The sequence below is a fragment of the Rutilus rutilus genome (assembly GCF_951802725.1).
Source record: "Rutilus rutilus genome assembly, chromosome: 4".
Classification (NCBI taxonomy): Eukaryota; Metazoa; Chordata; class Actinopteri; order Cypriniformes; family Leuciscidae; genus Rutilus; species Rutilus rutilus.
Window position 1 is genome coordinate 28043609 of NC_140212.1, and position 12562 is coordinate 28056170.

The window sequence follows — 12562 nt, forward strand, 5'->3', positions numbered from 1 at the left end:
ATGAACGATTAAGGCAGACAAAAGCTGTGTCTGAAATCGCCCCCTATACCCTTAAATAGGCCACTATTTGAGGGAGCAGACATTTGTAGTGATGTCCATAACCATAGTAGAGGTTGTCGAGTGCACTCAATCAATCCCACAACGCATCGCAATTACGAGTGTACAACCGATGTACGCTCAATGGCTAGAGAATACCCATAATGCACTGTGAGAGTCAAGCATCGAAAGAATTCCCGAGTCTGACCAGAAGATGGCGCCCGCAGCTCAATCATCCATCCATCTATTTTCCACACCACTGGTCTAATGTGGCTACAGCGTAATATCATACAGGTATAAATTCCTTTTTACTTGATTATTACATTTTTAATTAAGGGTAATGCTAGTTTCCACGACAGAGTTCAAGATCTTCTCATCTTACTGGAGCTGCCAGTTTACTAAGTTTCAAATGATTATTAAACAGCAAGCACAAACTATGCAGTGTCCGAATTCACTCACTCGTTTTCATTCGTTTCATTTCATTTGAGCATGGTATTTTGATAGCCTCTTTAATTTATCTTCTACTGATTTTTTAGAAGATCTTAATTTTTTGACATTTTATACCTATTTTCAGATGTTTTTAGACTTGAATGAACTTAACACGTCCACATTTTTAATATTAGAAAAAAACACGGGTGAAATCTCTGCTTTATAAACTCATACACTCTTTTTAAAATCACTATTTGGCATTTTAATACTGTTATATCTGGTATAAATGTTTTCTGTAACCAAACATACAGTTTTGCCTTTTAGACAGAATCTCACTTTCATTAGTTAATATTTTCAGCACATCATGGACACCTTTTGTTTATATATTTTTACTTCACAAAGTTTTTGACTAAACTTACAATTCCACTGAAATCTATTTTTATTATATAAATAATTTGTATGTAAATTTCTGTGCTCTTTTGTTATTTTATTCACAGCAGCATGTGAACAGGACTTTTATTTTGGTCTGATGGTGTGATGTCATAAGGCGGCGCCGCATGCCTGCATCTGTTGTTATTTGGCTGAAGAATGGTTTGTGGTATTAAGCATTTAAGTTGTTTAAATCAATGCAAACGGGTTAATCAAGTTTATAGTTTTTACATGTGATTGTTTGACATGTGAACTTTTACAAACCAACTGCAAACATTTTATTTAAAGTGTAATCTGTCTATCATTAAATACCAAATGTAAAGCATAAATGCCTAAATACGAACCTACTATAAAAGAATTGTGTTCTTTCATTAATTTTCAGAGCTAATTTTGAGGGTTTTTTTTTTTTTTTTTTTTGATAATCAGGTCATTTAAGACCATTAGCTATCAATCTGACTCCCTTACTAGTGCGCTGACTAACTAGAGCTGATTGAGACGCACACAGAGATTTAGTTTGGAATTAATATTTCTTTCTGTTTTATTCTCATCTTTATCATGACAGAGTGTCCAAACACACAGATAGAAACTCCTGGTGAAGCGACTGAGATCCACGTGACACACTATTATAAAGATGTCGTTTATTAAAGAAGAGAGTGAAGACATGAAGATTGAAGAAACATTCAGAGTGAAACAAGAAGATACTGAGGAACAAACAGGTTGGTTTCATTCTCAAAGCTGAACTCTGTCATTTGATCCTTATTAAAATGTCAACCTCTACAGAAATGAATATTTTTATTATAATTATGCTAACACAAATTGTGGCACTATATACATGTGATAAATAAACAGGAACAAAAAAATGGAACAAAAGAACAGCCAACATAAATCAATTCTGATAGCCTACCTCCTGTATGTGTATTTGTGAGTGAGTGTGTGAATGTATCTAGGTGTGGGAGTGGAAGAATATAAATCAGAGAGTAGCTATAAGTACCAGTAGTAAAAGCATAACAACATGAAAATGACAATAATACAAAAAGTAAGATAGCTCTAGTATCAGTAACAGATATAACAATAGTAAAAATCCATAAATAACAATAAACTAATTTCATCAAGATGTAGGGGGAGGGGCTGGGTATCGTTCAAAATTTTTCGATACCTTTACCTTGACTTCGATACCGGTTCCTGAACGATATTTTTTCCGGTACAAATTTTATGAAACCCATTTTGACAAGATTACATTACATATTACCTAAAAAAAAAATAGATATGCCTCGTGCTCAAGCGCAAGCATAAAGTCTGCCGCAAAGAAGCACTGGCAAAAGTAGCCTAATGATTATGAATGTGTCGGGGAAAAAATAGCAAGGATACATTTGAATTGTTTCTTAATAAACTAGTGTTTTCTGAGTCAGTGTTGACTAAGATGAAGTTGACGTTGCTGACTCGTCATCTCCGCAGTATAGCAAACGCACCTTTTATTTGGATTACATAATCAGAGCGTATTTGTTTTAGATTCAAATTGTTTAGTTTAAAAGTAGACATTTCAAGCTTTCTATATGCCTATTTCTCATGTCTGTGAGGCAAGTAGCCTCAGTAGCCTCGCTGAGTTTCGGTTTATTTATGTGATGCGCAGTTGCAGTCGAAGACTTTCTGCTCTTAAAGGGGGGGTGAAACACTCAGTTTCAGTCAATCTCATGTTAATCTTGAGTACCTATAGAGTAGTATTGCATCCTTCATATCTCCAAAAAGTCTTTAGTTTTATTATATTTATAAAAGAAAGATAGGCTGTACCGAGTCTTTCCGTAAAAAAACGAGCGGCTGGAGGCGTGCCGTGTGGGCGGAGCTAAAGCTGTGCTAACACGCCGATTCCTAACAACACACAGAAGCAGTTTTACTCACCGCCTGCGGTTCCAACGCACGACCGTGAACCTTTATCGTTGGGACTGCTCCATCCTTAAGCATTAGACGATCTGCAAATCCGGCGTCGAACTGGGCTTTGTTTATAAAACAATGATCGTCGAAATGCAGGGAACAAACAAGAACACTTGCACAACTCCGTTGATGCTCTGGAAAAACAAACTCCATCCACTGGTCCCTTAACGCTGGGTTCTTTGGGAATCTGTGCAGGGTTGTCTTGCCCTGGCAACCAAAAACCCACTTCTTTGGTGACATTGACTTCCCTAAAGCCTTAGCCGAGCACAGCGCTTTGATGGGCGTACTGCTTTCGCTCTCTCGCTCTGGTCTACGGGTGCGCACGCACCTTTTTTCCACCTTTGTTGCCATTGGCTTGGCTTGCTTAGTTGGGGATATTCAATTTAACATTTAATTTAATATTCAACAATAATATTGATCTGCCTGCATTGACACTATTATGCAAGAACTGAACTGAGCTGGACTATGACATCACGGTTTACTCCAGAGCGGCTATATATAAATTAACTAAATTAATAACTTTTTTAAAACAAAAATGAAACCTCACTGAACTTACTTAAGCTGGACTGTGATGCTATTTTCTTCTGGAAACAAACTTTTCTGCATTATTTTCCTGTTAACTCTGTAAAGCTGATTTGAAACAATCTGTATTGTAAAAAGCGCTATATAAATAAATGTGACTTGACTAATGAAAGTGCATATCTATAGCATGAATTTAATTTCTCGTACCATTTATACACCAAAAATAGTTGACACTTTATGGCGTGTAATACGCACGCACTCCACACCCCTAATCCTACCCAAGGGATTTAGTGCGTATCATTTGTACGCAAAAACTATTTTTGGCGTATAAAGGGCACGAGAAATAACTCCATTCAAAATCACACCACTCCACTCCTCGCTCTGCTCCCACTCCACTCCGCTCACATACTCTGGTGTACACATTTCAGCTTATAAATGGTGTTTTGTGTTGTACGTGTTTGTTGCACATTTTGATGCCTTGATGACAGGGGTAGGGGGCTCCCACTCACAGTCATGATGGATGATAGCGTTCCATCCAGAGCCAAACTGTTCCTAGTTTTGGTTTTGTTCAAACCAACCATGGAGAACACTCTGCATCTGCATTCGAGTGGGGAAGAACTAAAACCAGTTTGGCAATCTTAGACAGCCTTCCAAATCTGCTCAAACTGGTTACCTTTAAAAAAAACAAAAAAAAAACAAGGAGGCCCAATTACTCTCTTACATTTTTTATTCGCATTCATCAAGTTAAACTTAAGTGAAACTTCTCCACCGTCTCTGTCACCTCCTCTGATCTAGCAAAATTTTTAGGGGGCTGACCCTTTGGTGCCCAGAATGAAATAACACTCTTTTGCTTTTTCCCTGACATCTTTGAAACAGACAAATGCAATGATTAATGTATGCATTGCCAGGATATAAAACATTACTGAAATGATAGCCAGAACGCTCTGCTTTAAGAGATGTAGTCTTAAAATAGCTGAAAAGAGTCGTAATACAGTAGAATTTGTAATATAGTAATGAAATACATCTCTAATCCTTTCCTTAGTTTCAGGTAGCTAAAGCTAACCTAAAGCTTCTGGTTGCAAAGCAGTTGGAGAGTTTTTGACTGCATCAAAAATAATTTAGCACGAATTTGGCAATATTCCTCAACATCAGCTCTCGCTGTCTTTGATCACAGGCGACATTTCATCCAGGAATCGTGAAATCAAAATGCTAAAAAAATGAAGGGGTTACCTACCGCAAACCGCATTCATCAGATCTTGCTCTTCCAACTGCGCATGTTGCCTAGTAACGAACACGTAATTCAACAAATTCTAATTTCTGATTGGCTGGTAGGTGGCATTTAACTCTGTATAACTCAGGACAGCTATGAACTCGGCAGAGAACTTCCCTCCGTATGCCTGGCCTTGTCCAATAACTGCATAGCGGGACAAGTAATCCCTTACTTTTCACCGTGAGAAATACAAGGTATGTGAACTGGTTGACATTCGTGTGTCTCACGGTGAATGAGTGAGACTAGAGAGCCCTGGTAATTATTAAATTATAATGTTGCCTCTAATCCACCTGTGACCACAGCATAAGTTAGTACCCAGCTTATTTCATGCCATTACAAGGCGCCAGGGACAGATGCCGCAGGGGACACAGGGCCCCAAGGGCCACCACCTTCATAATGAATGATATTTTTGAAGAATATCCTAACAAGAGACTGTTTTCTGTGCGCTCTCAGCCAAAGCGCGCACACATAAAGCCACCTCTCAAACAGCTTGCGAGAATGAAATTGAGTTATTTTTCAAACAGGCGCAAAATTGTCAAAATGCCCATCTTGCCGAGTATTATGCAAACAGTCAGTTATATTGATTTATCAATGTAAACAGGTGAGAAAGAACTTGTGTAACAGTACATTGGATCCGTGCATTCCGTCTTAAAGTGGCAGCAGCCTAATTATAACTGTTGTCTGTGTCATCAATGTGAATCAAACAACAAAAGAACTGCTCACTGCTCTTGTCTGAATAAGTTTTTGTAGCTTTAATAAGGAATAATCTATATTTAATTTATACAGTTAATAATAGAGTATGCAGATATATTTTACATTTGATTATTCAATTTCTGTGATATTTACCTGAATACTACTGTTAGAACTATCACGCTTCCTTGTGTTGTCTGTGAACTATTGCAACAAAATTACTTTATTGTAAAAACAGAAATACATTGAGTGAGCAAACATTTAGGTGAGATAATTGTAATTTCTTTTGAAAAATATGAAAATTGCCCCCTCAGTTAGTCTAGCAAAGTACATGTAGCAAGGTTTTCTTTTAATATAAAAAGGGAACAAAAGAATAGAAAGTGTTGGTGAAAAAGATGTGTCATTATCTGTTTCTTGAAAATGCCCGGTCACATATAGCACCTCAAGTGCAATTTTCCCTTAAGATTGCCCTTAAGTGTCCCTTAAACTTAAGGGTGTTGCAAAAAAATAACCCTAACCTTAGAAAACCAGTTAAAACTGATGGTTTTTCAACAGAAATTTTTATTTTAAAACTTAAGTATTGGTAACTCAGTTTTCAGCCAATTCCAGGCCTGTTTGCCTTACATTTCTCAAGGAAGTTGTCCTCAAAATTTTAAGTTGTTAATACTAAGACAGACAACAGATTGTTAGCACAACACTAGAACATTTATTTGTTACATATTAAAGTCATTACTTACAGCATGCCATCAAATCAACAACTAAGAAAAACTGCACATAGTGCACACAATGTGCACACATGTCTTTAGTGCAGACTCAAGAAATAAAAAATACCCTTTTTCACAAAAATGCAGAATTGAAGAACACAATCACCCACTTAACATTAAGCCAGATTTCCAACAGGAAACAAAACACATCCTTCAGGGTTTGTTGTTGTTGTTGTTGTTGTACTGAACAAGTTTCCTAGTTCTCTTGAAAATTGACCAACCAGTCACTTAACATTAGGCAAATTGCCATTCAACAGGAAGCAAAATATATTCTTCAGTAATGAAGTTAACCATTTTCATAACTCAGTAATGGTTACTGCATCAGACGATTTTTCAGGGATTGTATTTTCGTTTGAGAGTCTGAGTGACAAAATTACCCTATGAATGAAATCAAAGGTGTTCTTCAGTACTGGAGGATACTCTAAATTCAGAGCACAAATGAGTCCAAAGAGCAGGCAGATGGCATGGGGAAGATTCTCCAGGTCATCCACTACAATTATACCTTCAAAAATGATTGCATTTCTCTTTGTTCAACTGGCTGTTATAACTCAGTTACAGCCGCCAAACTAAAGCAAACACCGATCAACATAATGGTGACTTAGATTTTTGATTTTCGATCTCCTTTGGTGATTCTACTTGTTAACATCAGATGTCTTCAATAATGGTCAATTATCCCTCAGTTAATCACATATTTATCTCATTAACTTTAACACTGCTTCAGTGTTCATTTAACACTCATATTTTAACACTTCAACACTCTTGAGAGTGGAGCCAAATAAACTCCCTGGAGAGTCTAACACTGGAGTTTTTGCTGTGCATGGTTTTCTTTTTCTGGTTTACCTCTGCTTTCTTCTCTGCTTATCAGTGAGATCTCCCTCTTCTATGTTTAAATGTCTCAGTAGTGATCGCTTCATCAGCTCCCACAGAAGTGCTGTTTCTCCTTTTCTCTACCTTTACCTTTAACTCTCTCCATTGCCACAACAGCATATTTTGTCAGAGCCCACATTCTCCCCTCTGGCCAATGTTTATACTCTGTCACTCTCACAGCCAAATTTGTTTGCCATAATTTATCAAGACAGGATGGGCAGGTGAACTCGTGACACTGGTGGTAACTTGTATTTGTCTTTTCACCTTAGACTTCATGCCGCTGAAAGAGGAGAGCCAAGAACTCAATGAAGTAGAAGAGAAAAATAAATATGAGAAACATCATGATTTCATGTCTGGAGAAAAATCCACACTGGCTGAAAAGATGACCTCACGAAAAAGAGCTCTGAAGATCAAATCTAATCCATCACAAAAACAAAACCTTGAAGTCCTCAAGAGAGTACACACCGAAGAGAAGCCTTTCACCTGCAAACTGTGTGGGAAGAGCTTTACACGAAAAGAAAGTCTTAAGAATCACATGAGAATTCATACTGGAGAAAAGCCGTTTGTATGTGATCAGTGTGGAAAGAGTTTCAGATGTAAAGAAAAGCTTAATTACCACATGAGGATTCACTCAAAAGAGAACTGTTTTATTTGTCATCAATGTGGAAAGAGTTTCACAGAGAGGAAACCCCTTAAGAATCATGTAAAGACTCACACCGGAGAAAAGCCTTTCATGTGCCACCAGTGTGGAAACAGTTTTAGATTCAGTAAAAACCTTAAGACTCACATGAGAATTCACACTGGAGAGAGGCCTTTCACATGCCATCACTGCGGAAAGAGTTTCTGTCATAAAGTTAGCCTAAAAAATCACATGAACATTCACACTGGAGAGAAGCCATTCACATGTGACCAGTGTGGAAAATGTTTCGCGTACAGAGCAACCCTTAATGCCCACTTGAGAGGTCACACTGGAGAGAATCCTTTCACCTGCAAACTGTGTGGGAAAAGCTTCTCACTAAATGGAAATTTGAAGACTCACATGAGAATTCACACTGGAGAGAAGCCATTCATATGTGTTCAGTGTGGAATTAGTTTTAGACGTAAAGAAACCCTTTATACCCACATGAGAATTCACACTGGAGAGAGCTCTTATATCTGTAAACTGTGTGGGAAGAGCTTCTCACGAAAAGGAAATCTGAAGACTCACATGAGAAGTCACACTGGAGAAAAGCCTTTCAAATGCGATCAGTGTGGAAAGAGTTTCGGACGTAAAGAAACACTTATTTACCACATGAAGATTCACTCAAAAGAGAACAGTTTTATATGTCATCAGTGTGGAAGGAGTTTCACAGACAGCAGTCACCTTAAGAGACATGTAATAACTCACACTGGTGAAAAGCCTTTCATGTGCCAACACTGTGGAAAGACTTGCATAAACAAATCAAACCTTGATGTTCACATAAGAATTCACTCTGGAGAGAAACCTTTCACCTGCCCTCAGTGTGGAAAAAGTTTCACACTGAAAGGAAACCTTCAGACTCACTTGAGAGTTCACTCTGGAGAGAGGCCTTACAAGTGTCTTCAGTGTGAAAAGAGTTTCAGATTTAAAGGAAACCTTAACAATCACATGAGGCTCCACATGTCTTCAGTGTAAGAAGAGTTCCACATATCCACAGAGACCTGAAACGTCATTTAAAGGCACACTATGCAGCTTTCCGTTTTTGTCAAACAGCGCCCCCTAGAGTCGCTGTGGAGTACTTGTATTTAACATTACTGTCGTAAATACCACTCGCGCAGAGCCGTCTCTGCACTCACGGCCTGATCCCTTCCGCCCTCTATACCGGTACCTGTTCAGTAGGATGGAAGCTGTAATGAGTGGAAATAAGGTGTGGCCCCTTTAAGAGCTGCGCGCGCCCTGTTGAACTGTCGGCAGTCTGTATTGTATGTTCCACCTCGAATACCCCATGTATGCGGGTTATTTCAGTTTGATGCTCATTCTTATCCTATTTTTGTTTATCAAGTAAAGCTGTGGACGGTAGAACGGGTGACAAACAGTTACACGAGTTTGATTGTGGAATAAAGTGCAAGTTGTGAGATGCCAATCGCCTCTGTGAGTCTGTCTGGCCTCTGTAATAACTCTGTAATAACGTTACAAAGCGTCGGACATCGAATAGGCACAGATAACCTCTGAAGATGTCTACTAGTCCATCAACAAGAACGATATTTACTCGAGTCTGACTCCTTGCTCGGTCAGTCTGCCGTTTCCTCTTTCTTTGGTCCTCCGACAAACCTTTCCTAGCTTTCTGCTTCTTTGTTACCGGTTCAGCCATGACGAAAGTGTGAAGAACTCAATATCTAGCGTTACCTTTTTCTACGTGTACGTGTGCAGTGGCGTAAAGCAATTCGTTACTTCGCGAGCAGTGTTGGGAACGTTACTTTAAAAAAGTAATTAGTTATAGTTACTCACTACTTGTTCCAAAAAGTAACTGAGTTAGTAACTGAATTACTCTATAATAAAAGTAACTCGTTACCAGGGAAAGTAACTATTTGCGTTACTGTTAAAAAGTTGCTATATGTCAAAGAATTTGGAAACACTTTGCAGTTTGAATGTCCTGTATAAACAAAATTACTGAGTATGTTTTATGTTTTCACTGTTCGATCGCTTCCGCGCCTCACACACACACACACGTGCACACACAAATCGCGCCCGCACCTCACACACACACACACACGCGCGCACACACAAATCGCGCCCGCGCCTCTCTCCCTCTCCCTCTCTCTCTCTCTCTCTCTCTCTCACACACACACCACATTCCAGCATTCCAATCTTTAAATCGCAGCCTGCTCCAGAGCCATGTTCAGAGCTAAGGCGGGGCTACAGATAAAGAACCCGCGTATCTAACAGTAGTTCCGCATTACATTAAATAATTTGCACGCGAGTTTTATTTATTTTTATACCGTGTATTCTCCGTGTAAATGTATGCACCGAACCGTGGCGCCCGTACCGTTTCGGTTCAATACGAATACATGTAGGCTACCGTTCCACCCCTAGTTCTTGCCTTTGTTTGACATCAATGAATTTGAAGTAGTATCTCCACCTTGAAAATGCCAACTTTTCATCGGATTTCTCCTGACTCGCCATCCCTGCTGCTTCATCAAATCTCTGTTTAGCTTGTGTGTGTGTGGCGCGTGTGCTGGCATGTGTGTAAAAACACTGGCTCTGATTGGCTACCATGAAAGACATGACTCTGCCTTAGCCAATCATAATCGCTTACCTCGTTATTAACCCACCTCCTCACTAGCTGTGCGAGCCAGGGAGGGGTACGTTCGGATTACACAGTTTATCAGAGAATGTCTAATAGAGTTTATTCAATCAATGCATAGTAACGCACCGCATTTAACGTCCAGTAATGTTAACGGCGTTGTAACGACGGGAAAAGTAATTAGTTAGATTACCCCGTTACTGAAAAAATAACGTTGTTACCTAACGCCGTTCTTTTAAACGGCGTTATTCCAAACACTGATCGCGAGTAACGGGGCGGCCCGCCGGACCAAAGTTGCAAGGGTGGTTTTTCGGCTCACAGGCGCATGGAGGGTGCGAGACGACCACCATTCAACCCGAAAAAAGTCATATAACTATTCCAATGACTCCGAAGCTGTTCGGTTAAGGTAAAAAAGGTACTTAGTTCACCTTTAAAAAGTAATCATGGAAAGAAACTGCATGTGGCAAGTGGTTTAAGAAATAAAGCAATTTAAAAACAAATTCACCTGCACATTCAATCTGGGAAAAAAAAAAATTATATTGTCTTCACACTTAGAGATGAAGTCACGCAGATGTTAAGAGAGACCCTATTTGTGTTCTGAAAAGTGTTTTAAATGGCATGGCCATTTAAAATGGGCAAAATTTATTTCATTTGTATAAAGAAAAAAGTGAAAAGGTTTTTCTTTTCCAATGAAGCTTAGTTTCCATGGGAATTGGAATTGCTAGCAGATATGCACCTTAAGGCACTCTTGCATAGTGTTGGCAGTGTGGTGAAGGTCATAAGATCTCATTCAATAAGCATGCGTACGCACACATTTGTATGTGAAATCTACGCACAAACATTTTCACGAACAAACCATGATTAATCAATAACTTTCGCTCCAAAAATGTATTCTAAATTTACGAAAAAAATGTATGAACAACTGAAACCACTTGTACGCAAAAATCTCATACTCTTATAAACATGTTAAGTAAAAATTTTAAACATAGATGTAGATTTTACATATTCAAGTAAAAGAGTAAGAAAAGGTGTGCTCAAGCTGCAATATAGCTCTGCATAAAGACACAGATAAATGTATGTACAGCTGGCCAGTCAGAGTTCTGTAATAGTGATGGGTCGGTCATGAACAATTTGTTCATTTTGAACGAATCTTTAATATGACTCGGGAGAGAGTGATTTGTTAATTTTGTGTTGGCCGCGCATGCACAACATCCTATAGGTTCTGTACTGGAAACAGAAATGATTAGTTATCTCTCGAGCCTTTGGGTTCGGGTCCAAGTGTTTCGTTCTTCCCGTCAGTCCCATAGAGGCTATGCTGTCTGTGCCGTAATGAGAAAGGATTAGTTCACCTCTCGAGTCTTTGGGTCTGATTCTTCTGAGTCTTTCGTTCTTTTTTCATGTGACGTGATGTGACAGCGCTGGACACAGAAATTAGTTAATAATTCCCAAACCTTCTTACAAACAAGCGCATCGTTTTTTTTTTTTTACAGTTACATGCTGCGTTTTTGGTCTCAAATTATAGCTTTTTTATTTCTTAAAATGTATCTTTTTTTTTTTTCTTTTTTTTTTGTCGTGATGGTTATTTTCCATAATTATGAATGTGGTACTAAAGAGTTGGTAATGCTTTAAAATGTATATATTATGAGGAAAATCACTTTGATAAAGATACGTATTAGCCTAATACCAACATACAGTTACATGACATAAACCTGAACGACTCGAGATGAACTAATCAATTCTGTATCCGGTACCGACTGCATAGCTTCAGCCAATGGGGCTGTCACATGATGAACGAATGACTCGAACCCGAAGACTCAAAAGATGAACTAATCAATTCTGTATCCGGTACCGACTGCATAGCTCAGCTTATGTGGCTGTCACGTGATGAACGAACGATTGGCTATTAACATGTAACATTTTAAATATTCTGCTGAAATGAAAGAAATGACTTGAAAAAAGATTTGTTCATTTTGCTGAACCAGATTCAAAGATCTGAGTCAGTAAAATGATCCGAACTTCCCACTACTATTCAGAAATGATTAGTAAGGTCTGTATAAAAGTTGTTTACCAATCACCGACGGGGTGGGTGTTGTGAGGTTTTTGCGCTCTTCGCGTGCAGCCGTGCACAAGCGCAAAACCTCACAACACCCACCCCCTGTCGGTGATTGGTTGGAACACTATTTATTTTGGTTTTGAGTGGTTGGTGAAACCAAGCCTAGGCTGCCTACAGAGACGCGTTTTTTTGACGGCCTGCTTATGGGGCGGGCAGCTAGCGGATCGTTAGGAAAGATTAGATGAATGTGATCATTTATGTTTGGGCCTGAAATCGCTGATACAACCTTTAAGAGGGCCTAACGTTTTCT

General features: G+C 38.8%; 1 protein-coding gene across 2 annotated transcripts; it reads left to right on the top strand.

Annotated features, from left to right (window-relative positions):
* Positions 1-996: 996 nt before the first annotated feature.
* Positions 997-9036, top strand: LOC311289980 (uncharacterized protein). Of its 2 annotated transcripts, none has more exons than XM_084408260.1 (3): positions 997-1056; positions 1457-1610; positions 7206-9036. In XM_084408260.1, exons 2-3 carry the CDS (start codon positions 1526-1528, stop codon positions 8588-8590), a joined length of 1470 nt encoding a protein of 489 aa, XP_084264386.1. In that variant the 5' UTR covers positions 997-1056; positions 1457-1525; the 3' UTR covers positions 8591-9036. The 2 variants fall into 2 exon arrangements, with proteins under 2 accessions (XP_084264386.1, XP_084264387.1); XM_084408261.1 differs by having other exon boundaries at positions 1002-1063.
* Positions 9037-12562: the final 3526 nt, after the last annotated feature.

Coding starts and splice junctions, on each gene's coding strand:
- LOC311289980 (XM_084408260.1), top strand. CDS start 1,526: ATGTCGTTTATTAAAGAAGAGAGTGAAGACATGAAGATTGAAGAAACA. Junction 1,611..7,205: donor AGATACTGAGGAACAAACAG/GTTGGTTTCATT, acceptor TTTTCACCTTAG/ACTTCATGCCGCTGAAAGAG.